The sequence below is a fragment of the Echiichthys vipera genome (genome assembly GCF_963691815.1).
Source record: "Echiichthys vipera genome assembly, chromosome: 8".
NCBI lineage: Eukaryota > Metazoa > Chordata > Actinopteri > Perciformes > Trachinidae > Echiichthys > Echiichthys vipera.
Genome location: NC_139833.1, coordinates 28,954,610 through 28,977,834, shown reverse-complemented (window position 1 = coordinate 28,977,834; position 23,225 = coordinate 28,954,610). Strand labels below are relative to the sequence as shown.

At 42.2% G+C, this 23,225-nt stretch overlaps 1 protein-coding gene across 1 annotated transcript; it reads right to left on the bottom strand.

Annotated features, from left to right (window-relative positions):
* Positions 1–614: 614 nt before the first annotated feature.
* Positions 615–21,613, bottom strand: faxcb (failed axon connections homolog, metaxin like GST domain containing b; the record flags this gene model as incomplete). Its single annotated transcript, XM_083917583.1, has 6 exons — positions 21,458–21,613; positions 12,775–12,910; positions 11,445–11,641; positions 5,072–5,289; positions 1,513–1,629; positions 615–934 (listed from the first exon to the last, which is right to left on the bottom strand). The coding sequence occupies exons 1-6, from the start codon at positions 21,562–21,564 to the stop codon at positions 615–617; spliced, it is 1,095 nt and encodes a 364-aa protein (XP_083773709.1). The 5' UTR covers positions 21,565–21,613.
* Between the last annotated feature and the right edge of the window lie 1,612 nt (positions 21,614–23,225).

Sequence of the window (23,225 nt, the reverse complement as noted above, 5' to 3'; positions counted from 1 at the left end):
GGAGCCATATATCTTGTTTTGATACAGATTCTTTCTACATCCAGTAGCATAAAGGAAATGAAACGAGGATCAATCTAGAGCATGGAGTGGCACTCGGTGTCATCTGTGTTTCCTCTCCAGTGCATGGATGGTTAACAGCCGAGACACAGCAGCTGCTCCTTCCAGCCACATGATCAATCTCCACCTGTTCCAATGGGTTTGCGAGTTAAGACACATGGCAGAGTGGTGATTAGTTGCATCGTTTCATAGCAAGTGTAGTGCCACCTGTCATGTCTACAACACTCTTCTGTCACTGCTGCACTTTTCATGAGATCAGATGTTTCCTTAGTGTTAACCTTCCACACCAGCTTCTGCATCTTAGGACGAGACAAATAAGGCAAAGAGAAACTGCCACAGGGACAGTTCTGATGTTACAGGAGGGGGCAAACCATACAGTAGCATATGTATTATGAGGTTCAGTGTGTATGCTCTGCATATTAATACCCAGTCTGTCCATCAGGAAGGTATATCATTTGGGGTATTTGGGTATAGACTGCCAGACTTTTCAAGCTAGCCGACACAGTTGTCATCTCCTGTCAGTCTCAATCTGTCACCCAATCACCACCATTTTCAGGTCAAACCTCCAGGTCGGGAATCAACTCCTCCTTAAGCTGAATGTCATTTTCGGATCCCGTGCCCACGTCCGAGTCAAAGAGTGAGTGGTCAGAGTCAGGCGAGTGTGTGTGCGTGTGTTCGGCGGAGTGGCTGCTGGCTTCGCTGTCGTCCAGAGTGTCAGTCCTGGAGAAGAGGCCAAAGTTCAGCAGGCCTGTAGGGGAGCCGCCACTGCTGCTCTCACTGTCTCCATCATAATAAAGATCCTCCACCTCCACAAACCACTCGGGCCAGAACCTCCTCCGCATCCGCTCGCAGAACATGGCCAGGTTGATCAACTCTCCTGTAAAGACATCAGACAGCAGGTTCACGTGCACAATCTCTTACGAGTACAGTTAAAACCAGCAGGAGGGAGACTGGTGTTAACTGACATTTTGAGTCTGACACAGAGGCAGACAATACACCTGAGATACTTTATGAGACGTATTTTGTGTTATCTCCTCATTACGAGCCCTTTCATTAAAAGTATCATAAACTGACATTATTAGTATCAAAACAACTACGGAGTACCTTCATCTGTGACAGTAATGGCTCTGATTTTGCTCTGTGAAGATAAGAGACTCAAGTGTTTCCTGTGTGCAAGATTTGAAAGCAACAACCAAAGCCTTTGTCAGCAGCCCTGCACTACAGCACACTGTCACTGCCATCTAGTGACTGGAACAGACAAATACATCCGTGACAAATCAGAAAGGAAAACTGTAAACGACAATGTAAATAATGCTTATATGGTAAAAAACAGGGTTATAACAAAGATCAAACTGAAGCAAGAGTATCTAGAGTAAATATGCTATGATTTGATCAATTGTTTAGTTAATTAATGGAATATTCTGTTCGATTTGTGTACTTCACAGATCCACTGACCTTTGATGAGTTGCTCTGGTCGTGTCCCAGGCAGAGTCCACATAGCCTGGGCAAGATGCCCAAACACTGTAGCATCTAATGTCGACATCTTAGAGCCCATAAAGTACTTCTTATCTCCTACAGGACACACCATATACAGCAAGTTAGAGTTTTGATGCAGCAAAATTATCTTTTTTTGTCTATTTTTTCCTTTAAAAAAAAAAAAATATATATATTGTAACAATAACATAATGTGGTAATAAACAAGCTATAGGTGATTTTCAATGCTTTTTGTCAGATGTACCCCTGCAGCTCTCTCAGATGACCTGAAGCATCCCTTCATCAACACCACCCTGCCTTTCGATTGATTTTAAAGTGAAAGTTAAGTAACAAAAATACTGTTGTGATGTTTGTTTCATACAATGTGATCTTCTACTCCCATTTGGAGTGGCAGAAGCTGGATCTTTCAACCATTTATCAATGACTAACTGTTAACCCCCTACATTTAGCTGACTAGAACGATTTATCCGTTACTTTAATCATTTCAATTGTTTATCCATACGTTGTAGCTGAAACTTTCAACGGTATATCCAGACTTCTGGCTTAATATTTAAACTATTCATCCATTATACTTTTAGCTAACTAGTTCAACTGTTTATCAATGGAGTCATCCCTATGTTCCCCTGGTGCATAAACTTATGCCTTCACCGATTTAATTCAGCATTTTGTTCGGGTTAGGGGTTAGGATCAGGGTCAGGGTTAGGGGGTAGTGTTAGGGTCTACATTGGCCTATATGCCATGGAATTCGGCACTGATGGTGGAAATAAATAGCAGACCGGGGAACATAGGACCCTTTCTGTGACTAGCAGGGAAAATCAGACGCTTTTTCAAAATAAGGGTCTGATGTTCCCCGGTCGCAAACAAAGGGGAGCGTACCTGTTCCCTGGGTCCTATGTTCCCCCAGTGTGTTATTTTTTCCATAGTCAGTGTCAAATTCCCCGGCAAATAGGCCTATGTAGACTCTAACCCTGACCCTAACCGTAACCTCTAACCCTAGCAAAATGCTGAATTAAATCAGCGAAGGCAGAGGCTTATGAGACCAGGGAACACAGGACCTGGGGAACATGGGTATGCTCCTTTTATCAATTACATTTAGCGAACTACAGTATTTCAACTGTTTATTTATCCATTACATTTAGCTAAGTATGTAATGAAGCTGATGGACTAGATATCTGAACCTCCCAATACCTAGGGTCCAGACTCTGTGCATTTGCAGTTTTACAGACAACCAGTAAGTAAAACTGTCAAAAATACACAAGTGTCTGAACATGCGGGACTGAATCTGCAGGTCTCCGGGTCTGCAGACACGTGCTCCTGGGTCTCTGCGCCCAACCTCGCGGTGAGCCCAGCTCAAAACGCTGATCATGTGAAGGCCCCTTTATCTGACTTTATCAACTCCTCTCTTGCTAAACAGTTTTCATACGCTTTCAGTGGGAGCCACTTTGGTTTTAGCACATGAATTACAGTCTATAGATGTTACAAAACACTCAGGCTAGTGGGAGATGTACTGTGCAGCCAGCCTATTGTAGCTCGGAGCTTGCTGGTCAGCATCACACCCGATCAAATCAGTTTTTTTTCAAATGAGTTGAACTGCTTTCTACAATCTTGCTTCATACCCCCTGACAACTGCAGAGGTGGAGGGATATATTCCGTGGTTGGGAATCACCTTTCTAATGCTTTACAAAGTCAGAATACTATGATACTACAGTATAATGTCAAACCCCGGGAGCGTGAATGGTTTTGTCTTCGACTGTTGGAAACGAACCTCTCGCCTAGTACATGCAGTGGCTGCTGAGGAGAGTACTGCGGACGGTTTTGGGAACTCCGGAGATAAATACACTGGAGATCAGAATTATGTTTTCAAAATACATAACTGTGACAAGTGTTTCTCTTTCACCTGCCTGTTAAAAGACTTGGTTCATTAAGGCTGACCTCAGAGCGTGCTGGGAGACACTGATATGAAGTGTGCTGTATGTCCTCTTCTTGTGCAAGAATAATTATCATTGATTATAACTTGTTTCTGATTCCAAACTTGTAGTTGTGCTTTTCTAACACACTCTGACCTTCTGTTACTAACTCGCAAGTGGTAGATACTCTGGGAGGGGTGGATTCATCGCATTAGCAAAGAGATAGATCAAGAAGACGTGGAGATCAAGATTACCCTCGACACTTTTTAATAAAACATGTAACCAATGTTGATGACACAGGTATAAATCTAAACACTACAGTAAGGCCACATACAAATAGTCGATATTATTTATTTGTGGCCTTAGATATAATTTTGCCAAACCCATCTACTCCTCCACTGTCCCTTCAGAGAATACAGTTCAAAATAAACTGATTTGATCGTGTAGCTGGGAGTCCTGCACTTTTGTTTTGGCAGCAACAAACACATTTTCAGATTCATACTCCAGGTGCTTAGGTCTGGAAAACCTTCAAAGAGAAGCGGAGTGTACTAATGCGTTCATGCTGGGAATAACTTTCCGTTTTACACCAAGTGGTCGTTTGTTGAAATGGCCCAAACAGATCGATGCAAATACCTTTTCCTTTCCAGCCTCTCACTCTTTGTTTCCATCTGCACACTGATATTGTGTCTCCGTGGCATCCAGAACATTCCCTGTTTTCATTTGTCTCTCTTATATCTCACTTGGAGCAAAGACAGGGGCAATGACAGATACTGTTTGTTTTGTTTTGACATACAGTATATAAGAATGAATCTTTGGGTTTTTTGTTGGCAATGAAAGACAATACATTTACACAACACTTAATACCGTCCTTAAAGGATATATCACTTTGCATATGTATTCTGAAATGATTTGTAAGGGTCTAATGCTTCATTAGGCCACATTAATCTACCAGAACCATCCAACAATATTCACTTTGGTCATTATGGTCTAACCGTAACAAATGAGTTTAATACAGACGTCATTCTCATCAACACATCAATACTCCCAATGCCTGACTTATTCTTCTTTAGGCTGTAACAGCTGTAAAGTTACACTATTACGGTGGGAGGTGTCCTGTCTTGGGTTTTTGTCTTGTGAAATTCATGTTTTATTTTGAAAGAGTAATCTTCCTCTGGTTTCAGGTCACTTGCCCTTCCTCCTGTGTCTTCGGTCTGCTGTGTTCCCTGATTACCTGATTGTGTCCACCTGTGTCACCCTCCCTCACGTGGATATAGTCCTCGGCTCCCCCTGCTCTCTAGTGTCTTGTAGTGAAGCACCAGTGCCGCAGCCTTGTATTGTCTCTTAGTGTTGCCTTGTTGTTATTTCTGTTCCCTTGATTTCCTTTGAAGAAGAGTGATTTTTAGTTTGTTTGGTGTTTATAGCCACGTCTGTTTCCTTTGTTCTGTCTGAAGTGGGTACCCAGCTTGTCTGAATTAAAGCCTGGATTAATCGTTCCCTGACTCCATTTGAGTCCTCCTTTTGTCCAGGCCTAACAAATGAAAGTAATTATATTGTCCCAAATAAACAAACATGCACACACACACACACGTGCACACAAGCAGCCCTTTTCCTACCCAACAGTGTGGCCAGCGTCCTCATGTCCTTCTCCATCAGAGCATAAACCTCCTCCTTAGAGAAGCGTCCGATGCCGTGGCCGTACATCTCCCTGCGCACCATGCTTCCGTTCAGGTGGCTCAGGAGCCACTTCAGTGTGTCGCTCAGGGGGCCGCTCATTGCCAGAAGCTTCTGCGTTTCCTCCAGGTTGTCCACCCACTGACAGTAGGCTATGGTCCTGAAAGCATGCACAGCAGACATCATGTTAACATCACACTGGTTACCCAACTGTGTCAGAGAAGGAATGGGTCCGGCACCAATCAACTTTTTTCACAGATCTTTTAAGGCAGAATGAGTCGCAGCAACACCTGCAGTCTGTCCAGAGTGGAGTCTCACTAAGAAGTTCCTTCCTCCTTTTTAGATGCAGGAACTGCAATATGTGCTTCCTCCATTAGCTCACATTCAAATCTCTGATGAAATGGAATCAGTTTGTATCATGAAACAAAAGAGTTGTAAAAGTTGAGTCTATTAAATAGGAAATGACTGCTACTACTGAAGATGCTACACCTTCGAATAACCTCACCGATCACCTGGACCTTATTCCATCATCAACAGTAGCATCTAATCTAAACAGATGTGAACAAGGTTGGGGACACATTGTAACAGGTGAAAACATTAATGCTGGAATAATGGAATCCCACTGGTGGGACAGTTTGTCACACCACGGTGAGAGGCGTCCTGTCTTGGGTTTTTGTCTCGTGAAATTCATGTTTTATTTTGAAAGAATAATATTCCTCTGGTTTCAGGTCACTTGCCCTTCCTCCTGTGTCACCGGTCTGCTGTGTTCCCTGATAACCTGACTGTGTCCACCTGTGTCTCCCTCCCTCATGTGTATATAGTACTCGACTCCCCCTGTCTTGTTGCCAGAGTATAGCGTCTAACTCCAGCCATTACCACAGCCTTTCTCTAAGTATTGCCTCACTTGTATTTCTGTTCCCCTGAGCACCTCTGTAGAAGAGTAATTTTTGTTTGTTTATAACGTTTTTTTGGTCCGCTTGAGAAGCTAGTTTAATGTCATAGTGCCTTTGTTTTTCCTCCTCTTGGAGTCATTTTGAGTTTTAGTTTAGTTAGCTCTGTGCAGCATGGTTTTTGTTTCTGGCCTTTTGTTTCTCTCCCCTTGAGTGATTTCATTTTGTGAACTTTTCATAGATAATTATTCAGATCAGTCTAGCTTTGGCCTGTTGTCCTTTCCTCCCTCTGAAACAATTTTCAGTTTATTTGTTTGGTGTTTCTTGCCTTCGATTGTTTTCATTATGAAGTACTGGTCCACGTTGACGAGTTTAGAGTTTAATAGCCTGTTGAGTTCTCGCTCTGTCTAAAGAGGGTATTGTACCTTGACTGCATTTGAGTCCTTCTTTTGCCAAGTCATAACACAGCTGACCTTGTTCCAATCGTTCATATGTTGTTAAGTACTGATTTTAACAACATGAGAAGCTATCATTTCAGAATATCAAAAGCTATTCTTTATGCCAACACTTAGTTCCTTATAAGCAATTCCAGTTCCGAAAGAAAGGAAGCGACTGAAGTCATTATGACCTAAACATGCCGGATGCACAGTAGTGTCAAAAATAAGACTTTTTAATCAGAGGCTCAGCCCCTGTGTTCGGTTATCAACAAAGTTTTATGTCTATTAACAATTAACCTGGTCCTCATCAATAAAAGTGCACTTCCACTTCCTTCCCACTGCCCATTTATAAAATATACTGCACTCAACTCACTGCCAGGAGACATCATATATTGAGACTGTCAGGTTGCTGTTGTGTACATGAGGAAATGCGTGGAGTGTGTCGCTGCAGGTCATCCAGAAATAGGTTAGAGAAAAAATGACTGTGCACACATCCCAGAAATTCAATTACAGATGTGGATTGGAAAGCTCCCACTTATTATTGCATTGTCTCCGTCTCGCTTGTGTTTAAAAAAAAAAAAAAAAAAAGGGAACGTAAGCAGCTACATGAGCCGTCCTGACGTCAATTAGAGCTTTGTCTCAGACAGTAGACAGACAGATCCTGTCTGTGTGTGCAAACAAGCCTGACTCAAAGCTTCCATATCCCTTTCCGACTCTGCTTCGATTCAACTGCATCTCCTTTGTGACCATAACAGATCAAATAAAGGAACAGTTGTTATACCTGTGTTTATCTCATCAATACACATAACAAACAGATGTCTCCGATATCTGGTACAGTAATTGTTGACCTGCTCTGTTGATGTTTTTCCAGGCGAGCTGCATGTGCGTGTAGACACTAACAAGATTAAGCGACTATACAATTACACACTTGTACTTTCTCACACCACCTTGTTGGAACTGCAGACTGAGCTTCTCCCACAGCTCACCTGAAAGCCTGGCAGCCTGATATCATAGTTCTGGTGGTAGGTTAACCCCAGAGTCTACAGGATGCAGGCTTCTGGATTACTCTAGATGACCAGTCGCTCAATGGAAATTGAATTACAGCATCTGACCTATATTCCATCTGGGAGTGATGACTGTCCAGGGGCCACACATGACTTCCTGTTACATTATCTCCTGCCCTTAGAGGATACACAGTCCTTTGTTTCAAGACTTGGGAAATGGGGGAAACAGGGGATGCATGAAGACAGACTTTTTAAATTGCAGTCAGTAGGTTTTTCCCACATGCAATAGAAACCTATGAGATGCTGATAATAGCATTAGTACTAATAGTAGTATTGGTTCCTATTGTGAGTTACAAGTTATGAAGGGACCATTTTGAATCATTTTGTAAAATTTAAAATCCTCAGTACAGGATGGCAACTTGGTGTTTTAAAATACTACCTCGGCTTCCAACATAATTTTATTGAATTTCTCAATAGTGGAGAAAAACATTTGTTATGGGTAGATTTTTCTTTTGGCTTTGTGGCTGTAGAACAAGCTGTAAAAACATCTGACATAATATCACCTTATAAAGTTGTTGAACAATGTGTTAGCAAAGAGTTGCGTATTTACACATAGCAGCAACAGAGCAACATTAGCATTCATTGGAGTTGTGTTTGTGCCCACCTAATAGATGTACAGTTGAGATCAAAAGTAGAGAACAAAGTATTACTTCTTGATTTATTCTGTTATTTTTGATTGTTCAGAATTTGACGGAATATCCACTGTGGCTACACCACTGTTGATCTGTGTCCTTGTAAAGTTTCTTCTTGAAATCACAGAACGCCCAACCTCTCTCTGATGGCTGAGAGGGTCATCCCTTTGGCCTTCATCTGGACAACCTGCTGTCTCAGAGTTTCACTCTCCTTAGAGCAGCTGACATCTTCAAAGTAACCAGGAGAGCTACAGATAAATAGGGTGTGTCCAACAATAAGTAAACTGTCACCAGGTGCCAGATTAAAACCAATAACTGGGTGTTTGAGAGTGCTCTCTAATTATCTCTCTGTTTTTGTTGCAATGCCTTGGTTATTAAAAAAAAAAACATGCTAGTAAAGCAGCGGTATAGCCACAGCTGATATTCTATCAAATTCTGAACAATAAAAAATAACTGTATTTTAGAATAAATCAAGAATTAATACTTTGTTCTCTAAGTTGGATCTCCACTGTAAGCCCAATATTTACTCTGTTTTTAGCCCTGCTTTGGTCTCCACCAACTCCTAAGGGTGAAAATCTGCTAAATTCTGTACTATGTTCACCAGTTAGCTGCTTATTATGTCTGGCTGCAGTTTGGTGCTGCAGGTAGTCTATAATACATTTATCAAAGCTTTTTCACTGAAAACTGCTGCCTTCTGCTGCTACAAACAGGGTTGATGAGAGAGCGGCGTTTATGGGTCGTAAAACCAATACGGGGGCAAAGAGAGGCTAACAAGCTCCATAGAGCTGAGTGCAACTGCAGTCAGGTGATAAATCTCTGTCAAAGTGTTGCTACGGGCATTCCCATTACACAAAGTCCTTTGATCCACCGTTAACATAACAACATGCTGATTAGTGCGGCTTTCAGAGAATTATTTGAAATATGAGACATTTTTCAAAGGCTTGTTGTCTTTGTTGACTGTTATCTCTAACAAACTAATAATTCAAGTGACTGCTTAGATAGAAATGATGGATAAAACATAACGCACAGTTGCCACAGCTGCTACTTCTTCAGTTTCCTGTTATCTTATTTTTATAACAGCATCGATCAGAAGGGCGGGTGTGTATGACCTAACCATCCGCTGCTGCTGCTGCTGCTGCTGGCCAGTAACTCTGTAGACGCCACATTGCCCTTCCTTGACATAAATAATTCAAATCAGTGGGTCTATATGTGGGTCTAAGCATGGCACAGGGTGGGTGGAGGAGCAGAGCCAGGAGGGGACACAGGGAGGGAGGATGCAGGTTACATGCATGACCTCTACAGCTTTGGAGACATGGTATGGAATTCCCTCTTTTACAAAACACAAATGGTGAAACCTCCCATGTATATTTGACTCAATTATAAACATATTAGACAGTGAGGTTTTACAGGTCACATCCTCGTATGGAAACCCTTCAATGGTCTGAAGGTGACGATTAGAGTTCACAGGTTTTGTGTGTGTGTGTGTGTCTGTGTGTGTGTGTGTGTGTGTGTGTGTGTGCGTGCGTGCTTGCGTGTGTGTGTGTCTGTGGTGGATGGAGCTTTTAGATAATGGAAAACACTCTGCCTCTGTGGGTGTGGGAGGAGTGGTAAACGATATCCTAGCGGCCGCATGTTTCTCAGCCGGAGGTACTGGAGTGACTCACCACGGCAAAGGATGGCTTATGACACAACGCTGCTACAATAAAGATCCCAACATATCTCTTTTTAGCTGTTAGAATTCAAAGACTGTGTATAACATGGACATTGTCTCTGTGAGGAACCATAGGTTTCTGAAGGGCCAGATTGAAGCTCGGTGTGGGTGGCACCGGCCGTCACCATCCTGAGAGTGCCTGCTACTGCTGATCCAAAACTGGGCAAAGAGGTGAAGCCTGGTTGCTGAAGGATGGCACCCACCTGTCACTCAAAGCGGCCACATCCTTAATTATGCAGAGCTTTAAGCCGTGATATAATTAAACGGGTGAGTCATAAAAAATGCACCCCCTGTCCAGTTGTCATGAACGGGGAAATTAGCTGTAGAGATCAGACCGGGCTGTAAATATGTTTATTTCTGATGTAAATCCGGGTATCGTCTCACTTCTGGTGCCAGTCTCGAGTGGCCATTAAAGGAACTGCAGTTGTTGGGTATATTGCGTTGCCTGCACGTACAGGGCCTAAGCTGATTTTGTTCTGCTCAATGATGCTTCTATAGGCCTAGTCTGCCGGGGGATGATCCTGTTCCTGATCCTCTCAGCTTCTCTCCTCTCTGTCTGTATCATTTATGTCTCATCAATGCATGTTACTAATTCACTTTCTTAGTTGTTTGATTTAAGTTGTTTGTGCTTTGTCGTCTCTCAGGTCTCTGCTGATGGTGGTGGTGCCTGCTGCCGTGGTCCTGCATGACGCTACCTGCTGCTATTATTACTATTACTCATATAAACTATCATAAGTCTTATAAATTATAAAAACACCATCAGTAAAATATCTCATTATATCACAGCTGTTATTGCCACTACTCATCACTGATCATATTTACCACGATAAATATTATCATTGGCATATTCTGTCACCTCAGCTGTGCTTGTTTCTACTATTCTGCTGTATTAACTGCCATAACATGTAAGTCATATTCACATTACTATAGATATTATTATAGTTACTGGAAGTGTGTCTGTCTGTCTCTCTGTCTGTCTTTGTCTCTCTCTGTCAATCTGTCCGTGTTTTCTCTCTTTCTCTCTCCTTTTCTTCTTCCCCAACCGGTGCAGACAGATGTCCGTCCTCCACAGAGCTGGGTCTGTCTGACGTTCCTGTCTGTTATAGGGAAGGTTTTCGTTGCCACCATACTCTACGGAGGAATTGTTGGGTCTATGTTAATCATAAATAAGTCATAGAGTGTGGTCTTTACCTACTCTGAAAAGTGTCCTGAGATAACTTTTGTTATGATTTGGCACTGTAAATAAAAGTGAATGGAATTGAACTGTTGGCTTGATTTTTCCTCACTTGGCAAAATATGAATGTGCCATTGTTGTTTTTCAAGATCAGTGTTAAAATATGTATTTAAACATGAATATTTATATATAAATGTACATATTCAACACAGCAAATGCATAGTTTTAGCCCTCAAGCATAACAGTTATATCACAGTCACTGCACTCTGCTTTCAAACAGCTAAACGTTACTTAATGACTAGATTTAGCCATTAAACTCACTGGAGACTGAAACAAGTGGAATCATAGTTTCTAGCAGGTTTCCAAAGACACGACACTATGTGATCTACTACGTATGAATCCCCTACCAGTACAGGTGTTCCTCGACCATTTTGGTGACAGCGCGGGACACGGCTCTCTCCTGCGGGGTGAGGTTACAGTTGAGGTTGAGTCCCAGCTTCTCCTCCAGGAAGTCTACGATGAACTCCGACCCTGAAGCCTGCTCGTGGTTGTACTCGATCCAGGGCATCTTACCCTGCGGCGACAGCTTCCCATCAAAGTAGTTCTACAGAGTGAAACAGTGTCATATGAGAATGTGTACAATTCAGCAATCATTTTCTGGACAAAAATGTTTAAACATTCTCCTGTTGCTGACTTTTAAAATGATGTAGTTCAGTGGGTCGAAGGTCCTCCACCCATTCTAAACAAAAATCCAGATTACTCCCCATGAAGAATACTACTCAACCTGTGACAATAGGTGTGTCTCTGGCTCTGGAGACGCTTTGTAAAGTCTCAAAAAATAACCCTGAGGATTTCATCAAGGTTATTTCAGCTTGGGCTTGAAGATAACAGACAGAAAGCCTGGAGGTGAGGAATTTGAAAGACGTGGTTGTTTACCAGGAGCTTAACCCATACTAGGACTTTAGGATTGCTTGGCCTCTGCTACATAGATTAGAAACCATCCTCTCAAGTCACACAACTTTGTGGAAGTGACCTACACACTCACTGGAATCTCTTTACATGACAGGAAAGCAAAAGAAAACTATTTTATTACACAAAAGTATGTTTTTTTGTTTTGATTCTTGACTTTTTTTTCTAATTTAGCTTACTCTAGTGAATTACTCGATAATTCATCTGTTCAGGCTCCTGAAAGTATTCAAATGAAATCATCTGAGAAGTAGATATGTTTCTTATCAAGGGGTGAAAAGCCAAACAGTTTGGGAATTTTCAAAAAAAAAAAAGGGGCCAGCAACAATCATCTTTCTAGGTCAAGATCAAGACTTAAGGGGATAACACTTGCTGTGAACATATTCCTGAAATAGCCATGAATGAAAATAAAGGAGACTATACATTAGCCTACTTGTCAATAATCAAGAGCATGATGACTTCTTTATGGGATATGCACAAAATCACCAGGTCAAATTCCTGCTATGTAATCTGTTTACAGTTTACAGTAAAGTTAATTCTGATTCTGATTAGCATTAGCAGCTGTGGCTTAAAGGTGACATCACAGACTAAGTGCTACAGAAACACAAGCTTCACCAACAGAAAAAAAAGATATGGGAGGCTGTTTTATTAGCTGGCAATCTCTGGTAAGTGTAGTGCTGAAACACCACAGCAAAGAGCACATCAGAGCCCCCTCCTGTAGTCCTCTCCGTGTTTAATAAAGCCTGGGACAGACAGTCTGCTGAGCATCACCTGGTAGGGCAGGTCCACCATGCGTAGGTACGTCTCTATTTTGAGGCAGAAGGGTGAGAGGCTGGGAACGCCATTCTTTGGCCTGGAGAACTGATGGAGGATGATGGCATCTTTAGAGTCCAGCTCCTGCTCCTTCCTACAGAGATGAAGAAAACAAGATCTTCAGTAAATAAACAGTGTTGTTTGGACTAATCTACCTAAGTTTGTGCTCCAGATCGCTTTGCAAAGCCTATTGTATAAGGTAGCTGAATACAATGTGTTCTCATTTATTTTTACATATACTTAATAATTTATCCGTTGTCCTCTAGGTCACCTTAAATAAAAAGACCATATAGGTTGCTTTTATAAAAATCATTTTTGTCATATTTGCTTAAATTGTCACTATATCCAGCACTACATAAGGCAGAAAATCAAAAAATCAAAAATAAAGTTCCTCTGCCTATCCATGCTCCTAATGGCATCTGCAAGATTCCACCACACTATAACTGAAAATAACCGATCAGAGTCGAGGAGACAGTGTCACTAACTGCTCATGAACTCTGACCAAACTGTGAAACTTCAGTAGCACTATTTATCACAAAGTGTTTTCAGAAACATATTTTAGTGTACTGGGCAATTTAGGGCCCATCAACACGAGAACGCATTTTCCTATAAACGCACATTTTTAATACCGGTTTGGCCGACCATCCACACACAGACGGCGTTATCATAGCCTGTAAACGTCTTTTCTGTAACCAGGTCCCAGAGTGGGAATATCTGAAAACGCCCCCTGTGGCGTTGTAGTCTGGACGGCGAAAATGCATACTTTGTTAATGATGCCCTCATCTCCACACCTCAGACCTCTAACCCCTGCGGTGTCACATAATAATAACAGCGCTGCTGCGTGAGAGGAGAGAGACAGACCCACTGAGCCACATGCATGGGAATAAATTAGGCCGACCACAGATTTCTCCCTTTTCCCTGATGGTCTGAATAAGACGCTAAATTGGTCGCTAGTAGCTTTTTAGAAATAAAGTTGCTAAGAAGGTCGCAAAAAGTAGTGAGAAAATGGCGCCTGTGAGTGCTTTGGGACAGGGAAGGGGCTCCCAGCAGCACCGTCTGCTCGTTGAGGACACTAACTGCAGAGTGATCGGTGCATCAGAGTCCAAAAAAGCACAAACGTCTGCACTAACACCAGAAACAGTGGACAGATTTCTCTCTAGGATGGAGGAGGATTTGCAGAGAAACTCTCCGGTGTTTGGATTCTCCACAGCGTCTCCCCGTCTCTTCTTCTCCGTTGTTGGTGTATTTCTGTGGCAGTTACAGCGCCACATCCAGGCCTGGCATGTGTACTAGAGCGTTTTTAGCCAGTTTCACTGGTTTTGTGTCGGTGCAGATATTTCTTGAGCCGAGTCTGTGTGGACGGAAAACATTTCCGTTTGTACACAGTCATCAATGAACCTAACACTTTCATGTCATTAGACTGTGGGAGGAAGCTGGGGAACCCAGAGAAAACCCACTCAGACATGGGGAGAACATGCAAACTCCACACAGAAGGGCCCCAACTGGGATTTGAACCAGGAACCCTCTTGCTGTGAAGCTGCAGAGCTAACCACCACACCGCCGTGCTGCCCCCTGACAACTAACTAACAGACTAATATTCAACAAAAGTTATCTACTTCAGCTTTAATGTGAACAATGATATTTGCATTAAAAGGAATAAATTGATTGACAATACCCAGAACGAAAGAGCAGCTTTGTGTCCTACACTGTGATGGATTTTCCCTCTCTGTTATAGAAAACAAACTGAAGCAAAAAGCTGATTCTTCAGGGAGGAACATAAGCTTTGATATCTTTTACCGGCCCCTCTATGCGTAGACACCAGCAGGAGCAATAATAAAGAGAGCATTGATAACTTAAAAGACAACAATGGTAGCCTTTGATTCAAATGTTAAACTGTCACAAGTGTGGCTGAGAGCAAACAGTGTTACTACCTGTTTTCTGGGTCAGCCAGTACAGTGAGATAAAAACCAAACAGGAGTGAGCCTCTGCACAAGATCTCTCAGGATCTGACAAACGTTCCTGGGAGGAAAGGGTCACACCTGTAGTTTATTATAGCATGGTGACACAGCACAAAGTCCCCAAGCTCTGGTTTTTTAAACACTCTAAACCACCTACCAAACAGTAGCTTTGTGCGGACCTACATTTTGTTGAACTCCATGAAGAAAGATATTAAGTCTGTTGATTTCATTCAATATTGAAACTTTACCCCTCATCTTGTCATGTAAACCATTTCCTGTGTTTACTTGTTAATGTTAGTTGATCAATATGACCCCAGACACTAAAGGTACCATATAAATAGCTGTTTTTAGGAAATGAGAGAAGCTTTATAAGAATTCAAGATGAGCATGTGTGGAAAATGAGGTTGATAACGATCTTCTGTATCGCTATCTCCACTAAGCTGGGCAGCATTATAGTGTAATTTCGGCGCTAAAATCATCCCAGGTTTTTTTCATGTCTGAACTATTAACGGAGAAATCCGGGAGAGTCCCAAACAGTCGCTTACAGCTGGACGTGGCTAACACTGATTAGCTCGGGGCAGGGTAAGGTTTACGGTGAAGGACTTAAGAATTGCTTTTTTAACCACTAATACTGCTCAAAATAACACCAAACCACTGCAGCAGCATTAGAAGAGCCCCTACACAGAAAACAAAGTACCAACAACATAGTTAGTGAACCCAGAGTTTATTAAAAGAGTGTTTTAAAGACTTACATACTGGCCCCTGTACCAGCTCCTCGCATAGTAAAGTCCATTCAGGTGGATTACCAAAGTCAATCTAAAAGGAAGGAGCCCACTGATGATTTATTCCAGCAAAAAATGTAAACTTTGAGGTCTGTGGCAGTTTGGTAAAATATAAGCTGATAATAGATGTAAAAGGTTTGGAAAAGTTCCAGACAGCAACTTCCCCCACAGCACCGAAATGTCACGCAAGGGGTCAGGGGCGTGTGTTGCCGGAAGGCGCTACAGATGGAGGTAGCATCAGACAGAGCATCAGTCTCTGTGTGGGCATTTTTGGTGTGCCTGTGGGTATTGAAGAAGAATGTTTATGCCAACAGAGGGACTTTTTTTCACCGTGGCCTGGAATCATTGAATACTGCAACATGCTGTGTGACTGCTCTGGAGGATTCCCCATCCCCTGTTGACCGCACTGTACTGGACATTTTTTCCCCATGTTCCCAGTATAATTGGAAGAGGCGACTGATTTCTTAATAAATCACCAATGGGTTCCTTCCTTTGGGATTGACTTTGGTAATCCACTTGAATGGACTTTACTATGAGAGGAGCTGGTACAGGGGCCAGTAGGTAAGTCTTTAAAACACTCTTTTAATAAACTCTGGGTTCACTAACTACGCTGTTGGTGCTTTGTTTTTTGTGTAGGGACTCATGCTGCTGCAGAGGTTTGGTGTTATTTTAAGCAGTTTTAGTGGTTAAAAAAGACGTTTTAATGCCTTCACTGTCATGCCACGTCCAGCTGTTAGCAACTCTCCCGGATTTCTCTGTTAATAGTTCATACATGAAAAAAACTGTCCTGATGGCTTATTTGATGTATGTAAGTGCCGAAAAAGACCATGGGATGATTTTACGCCGGAATTTCACTTTGAAAGCTTCGTTAAGAATCGAAATGATTGACTAAATGAGTCATCACACTGCTGCAGTTTTAGGCAAACACACTGCTGGACATTTCCCATCCCTCATGCCTACTGCTGTCTGAAAACAAACAAAAGTCATTCCTCTGTGTGTGTGTTCCCTGGACTGCTGTGGATCAGGTGTGCCAGTATGCTCATATGTTGAGATTTTCAGTGTATTCATGTATAATTATCTCCAGGCCAAAAATATATTTGGGGAGTAATGCTAGATTCAGATTTAATAAGAGATTGTCTTTTTTTATTCTTATTATTAAGTATTATTTGAGCTCAGATGAAACAACACTGATTGTGTTTCTCCATTTCTTGTTTGTTGCCTTTACCATTTATTTGTGAGAATTACCAACAAAACGACCAAAAAATAGAGAATATGCAAAACAAACCAAAAATGCCTTAACATGACCCCCCAAGGCTTTGTATGCCACTTACGCAACTAAGCAGAATGGTTAAAAAGAGACTTTACAAACTGGCATTAGTTATATTTTGTAGGCAGACAGAACCTCTTAGTCGATTTGTCGAGTAATTGGTCATTTTGATTTCTTTAGAAGCAACCTTCTAATAGCTACAGACAAAGGACTTGTCTCTGTACTTGTCTTACTAGATCTTAGTGCTGCCTTCGACACTATTGACCATCACATCCTGCTACAGAGACTGGAGCATCTAATTGGCATTAAAGGAACCGCACTGAGCTGGTTTAATTCATATTTATCAGATAGATCTCAGTTTGTACATGTTAATGACAAATCCTCCATGCCCACTAAAGTTAGTCACGGAGTCCAACAGGGTTCTGTCCTTGGACCGATTCTATTCACCTTATATATGCTTCCCTTAGGAAATATTATAAGGAAGCACTCCATAAACTTTCATTGTTATGCTGATGATACACAATTATATTTGTCGATCAAACCAGAAGAAACCCATCAGTTAGATAAACTTCAAATGTGCATTAAGGAAATAAAAAGCTGGATGACCTGCAATTTCCTGATGTTAAACTCAGACAAAACTGAAATTATTGTACTTGGCCCCAAAGGCCTCCGAAATTCAATAGCTAAAGACATTGTTACTCTGGATGATGTTGTGTTGTCCTCCAGCATCACAGTAAGGAATCTGGGTTTTATTTTTGATCAGGATATGTCCTTCGATTCTCACATAAAACTAACAACAAGGACTGCATATTTTCACCCGCGTAATATTGCGAAAATTAGGAACATTGTGTCTCAGAAAGATGCAGAAAAACTAGTCCATGCATTTGTTACTTCTAGGCTGGACTATTGCAACTCCTTATTATCAGGCTGCTCCAATAAGTCTGTTAAGAGTCTCCAGTTGGTCCAAAATGCTGCAGCTCGTGTACTAACTAAAACAAACCGAAGAGAACATATTTCTCCTGTATTAGCTTCTTTGCACTGGCTACCTGTAAAATCTAGAATAGAATTTAAAATCCTTCTCCTTAACTACAAAGCTCTTATTGCTCCATCGTATCTTAAAGAGCTCATAGTACCGTATTACCCGACTAGATCGCTGCGCTCTGAGAATGCAGGGCTTCTTGTCGTTCCTAGAGTCTCCAAAAGTAGAAATGTCTGTATCATTCATGTCTCATCAATGCATGTTACTAATTCAACTTCTTCCCCGGAGTTGTTTGTGCTTTGTCGTCTCGCAGGTCTCTGCTGATCGTGGTGGTGCCTGCTTCCGTGGTCCTACATGACCTTCCTGCTACTATTATAATCTATAACCTTAGCTGTGCTTGTTTCTACTATTATGCTGTATGAACTGCCATAACATATAAGTCATATTCACATTACTATAGATATTATTATAGTTACTGGAAGTGTGTCTGTCTGTCTGCCTTTATCTCTCTCTGTCCATGTCTTTTCTCTCTTTCTCTCTCCTTTTCTTCCTCCCCAACCGGTCAAGACAGATGGCCGTCCTCCACAGAGCTGGGTCTGTCTGATGTTCCTGCCTGTAATAGGGAAGGTTTTCGTTGCCACCGTACTCTACGGGGGAATTGTTGGGTCTATGTTTATCATAGAGTGTGGTCTTTACCTAGTTTGTAAAGTGTCCTGAGATAACTTTTGTTATGATTTGGCACTATAAATAAAATTTAATTTAATTTAATTTAATTTAGTCAGGTCCTTAGTCGACTAAGATTTAGCCCATTTTTTATGCTTTTTTTCATGCTGAATGGCTTATTTCCAAAAAAACGTATGAGTACATCTCTGGTAAACACAGGATTTCAATATAATTTCATGAATAACACAATCAGAGTTATTTTTATGTATATAAATATACATACAGTGTTAAAACCTTTATAAAACATTTACTCTACCCTCAGTGATATAAATGGATTGGAAATACTAGTATAATACTTCTCAGTATAACACTCACAAACTACAGCCTTTAAAATGACCATAAAGTTAAATTAAGAGCTCTCTTAAATATCTCATTGGGCTGCAACATGATTACACAACATACAATTGAATTCCCTGTTGAACTTTGCAAAAGAACAACATGGGCGTAAATCAATCAATACACAAATTGACCCCCTTAACCCTACTGTTAGGTCTGCAATCCTATTTAACAGCTCAAACATCATTTTACTCTTCAGACTTTGTATAAAAACATTCTGTATATGTCTAAGACTGTGAATAACTTTTTAATGGCACACAAAAAAGGAATGTTTTCATACATTACATGCTTGTGAAGTGGCTGGCTGCAGTAGAAGTACAAGTCCTTTCCCCGCCATGTTGGCAGATGGGACATGGATCAAAGTCCAATAATTCAATATGATCATTTATTGTCTTTGTAATGAAATGGTATCGTGATCAAACCATACATCATGATACACCATTACGTCTAGATTGATAATAACAAGCATTTACAATTGACTCAAACTTCTCTGAAAATATTTGTAGGGCAAGATATATATCTTCAAAACAAAATAAAAATGCATATATTTTCTATTCATATCACAATGTTATAACTGCTTTGTGGTGAAATATATGTTGTTTTTTTACAAAATCCCAGCGATTTACGTCCTGATCCTTGGATTTTGTTGATCTTGCACTAATGTTCTTAATAAATAAGTACATTTTGAGTATACAGTATACATAAATAGGCTTTATCATGTGGTTACTTCATAGAGATTATTGATTTATTGAATTACCAGAGGACATGCTATATCCTGATATATCTTATAGTTATCCAGATATGAGATAACCTATATGGGGACAGAAGATTTTGGCCATATCGCCCAGCCCTACTGTAGGCTGCAAAACCTATGAAGTGTACAATGTGTCCCTGTGTCGCTGTCCACTGTCCTGTAAAGCTGAAACACATCCATGTCTCAAAAGTCGCGGTCCACATCCACATGGTGCTGAAACCATTCTAGGTCTCTTCTCCGCCCCCTTATGCCTCATCTGTCCTATACATCCTGTGCTTTTATGATTACGTCAGTTTAAATGTGGTGCTGAAACCTACCAGCAAACATGACCCGCATGTTTTGGCCTTGTCCCCGTCTGCAAGTTTACTGGACGGTTGTTTGTAAAGATCTTGCAGAAGCACTAAATATGTTGATGCCTTGTGCAGAATTGGCTATTTTTGGAGTATTATCAGACCGTCAAACAATGAGGAAACAGGTTGAGGATAGTATCGCCTTTGCTTCTTTGTAAGCACGTGGAAGACTTTTGTTGGAATGGAAGTCGCCCGCTGCCCCCAAAGCTTCCCTGTGGCTTAAGGACCTCATGCTTTACTTAGACTTGGAGAAGATTAAATACAATATGAGGGGGACACCTGGAAAATTTGATCTGGTTTGGCGCTGCATGATTAGCTACATAGCTAAATTAAAGACACTACAGACTTTTGACTGTATTTCTTTTTCTACCCTGCCTCATTTCAATCTATTGAAAACATCACTTGTCTGTTTTACTGTGTTTTTTATATGTACTTATATAGTTGCTCCTCTGTTTACCGTAAGAAAGAAGGATGTGTGTTATAACTGATCTGTTACAATGTATGTAGAACTGGAAGGGGTTGGGGGTGGGAGGGAATAAGTGGTTGTTGTTGTTGTTGTTTTTGAAAAATAAAAAATAGTCCTTATATCTCATTGTATGTACTTTTGCCTTACTTATGAATAAAAGAAATGTGGTGCTGAAACCTCACTGAAGAGAAGAGCCTCTTAAGGAGTTGCACAAGGATCTCTATGGGAGGGGGCACGGAGAATAACAGCAGAGTGTGGCAGAGCTGCTGCCGGTGCCCACAACACATCACATGGCATGAGCAGACGATGCCGGCAGGCTGCGGGTCCAGCCTCAGCAGCCTGCACGTGATCCGGCAGCAGCGAAAATAATGCAGGAAATACAAGGTTACACAGATTATGGGAGGGGGGGGGGGGGGTGAAAGCTGACACTACCAGGCCACTGTGACAGGATGTACTTAGTCCCCGGCACTGGGCTGGCCAAAAATAATCCCCCTATTGGCAGGCACGCATTTCCCTGCACTAACAATAGTCTGAGATGATAATTTTTCCCATCATGATCATATCTCATCCTCTCGCCATCATAACAGAGCTCAGCTGTGCACGGAGGTGTGTGTGTGTGTGTGTGTGTGTGTGTGTGTGTGTGTGTTTCTCTGTTTTCCGGGAAGCAGCGGTGTATCCAGCTGCAGAGTTCATTAAAGGTCGGAGTGACTCCGCAGAGCCCGGGGAGCGCTTCCTTTACACGCTCAGGTGCCGAATGCGCTGGCACGGGAGCTGGCACGGGAGCGGACGCGTGACTCGTTTTTTATTTATTTGATTTTTTTTTCTCTCTACATCTAGTGTCGTGTCCTTGGAAGGAAGAGAACAGGAAACCTCAGCAACCACCGCGAGATCTGCACAGAAATGACAACCTATGGAAGGACTCCCATCTCCATTCATGGTTGGATCACAGTCACTGGCAGCAGCCGGTATTAGAGCTCGATCCACAGGCCTGATGATGAACACATGAGGCGTGATGTGCGTCCTTACCTGATGGCGAGCAGCTCATGCAGTAGGTAGGCTGCAGCAGCCAGCAGGGCCCCCCCGGTGATGTACAGGGTCTTCTTCCACCAGGAGTCCGAGCCCAGCGCAGACATAATGCCCCCGTAGTCCTGTAAAGGGACGGCGATGATATAGCCATACAAAGATTGCTGCTGCTCGGAGCCGCACAGCCCGAGGGGCAGGCTGTGATTCCGCCCGAGTTCAACCACACACGGCCGGGAAGAGGCGAAGCCAGCAGCCCAGTACATCCTCCCTCCCCCTGGTTAGAGCCACCCCGCTTCCTCCCTGCTGTAGTCCCCGTTAGGCTTCATCTAAAGGCCCGGCGGGTTGGCTACGGCATGGCGGTGGTATAATATTTCTCCAGAAAATGAGAAGGAGTAAACATCTCCACTCGCTCTCCCCCGGATGATGCTCCGCTTCCCTTTGCAGGTGTCACAGAGCACGGGCAAGCTGCGCAGGACTACAACCGCGTCACTTCCGCTCACGCATTTCAAAGTTAAAGTTGACTCTTCAGATGTTATTGGTGAACTTTGTTATCCTATACGCGAAACTCTTTATACCCCCCCCCCCCACACACACACACACACACAAAAAATCATTCCCTTAATGTGCTCCTCTCCTCCTGTAACTGAGCTGTACTCTCACTTTGTTACTAACTGACCTTTTTTATACGCTACTTTGACTTTATGGTGAAACCTTATTTATTGATTTGACAGCATTGTTATGGGGGTTGTGATCTTAATCTCGTCTTCGTGAAATGGCAATAATATATTGTACTCTACAAAACAAAGGCAGTATTGTCATATTGAGGAGGCATATCTCTGTGGGTAATAAAGTGGACAAAATACAATTTTCCAAATGGCTTGGGAACCACTGAGTTCAATGGTGAGGTCCTTCTCCACCATATCAATAATAGTTTGATGGAATAAAATACATTCTTGGAACAATTAGTGGATCTCGAGTTAGGATTTTTTTTTTTTAATATTTCAATACATTAGGCTACTAGTAATAGCCAATTAATCAAGGGTCTGGGGCTTGCGGTTGAAGCTAAGTAGTACTTTTATTTTCACGGTGAACTTAGACAACATCCGGTGTGAATGCGCCAAACTGTGTGAGCCTGACGCAGCCGGCCCATTGTCTACTCCAGTGCGGGAGTCACCGCGCCCTGACGAGCCCCCCGCGCCCCGGTGAAACCAGTGGCTCACGATGACGGACCCATCACCCATTGGCCAACAACATTAGGCTGAGTGACTAGTGTAATATTCTAGAAGAGAAGCCGACTGAACAGCTCAGTAACCACCAGCCTATTTATGACAGTTTGTAAGAATGTGTTTACCTTTAAGGGATTAAAACAGCAAAACACTGACTTTAAAATGCAGCCATCTGTATTGTTATAATCTTGATCTTATATGCCTGTGAATGTTCTCATGTGTCCAGGTCGTCGTTATCCTCAAAGCAATTTCAGTCAAAAGCAACTGGACTTGGTTATTTGTCTAGGAAGACGTTTCACCTCTCATCCAAGAGGCTTCATCAGTTCATGTACGCATCTGACCAGGCTGGGACTGGACCAGGACCAGGACCAGGACCAGGCTGGGACTGGTCCAACTAACTGGTGTGAGATACAGGTATTTAACCTCTCACAAGGCTGATGATGTCACTGGAACCCTTTGTGCTCCAAGTACCTGGATCTCCACACCAGATAGTTGGTCCAGTTCCAGCCTGGTCCAAGTCCTGGTCCAGTCCCAGCCTGGACAAA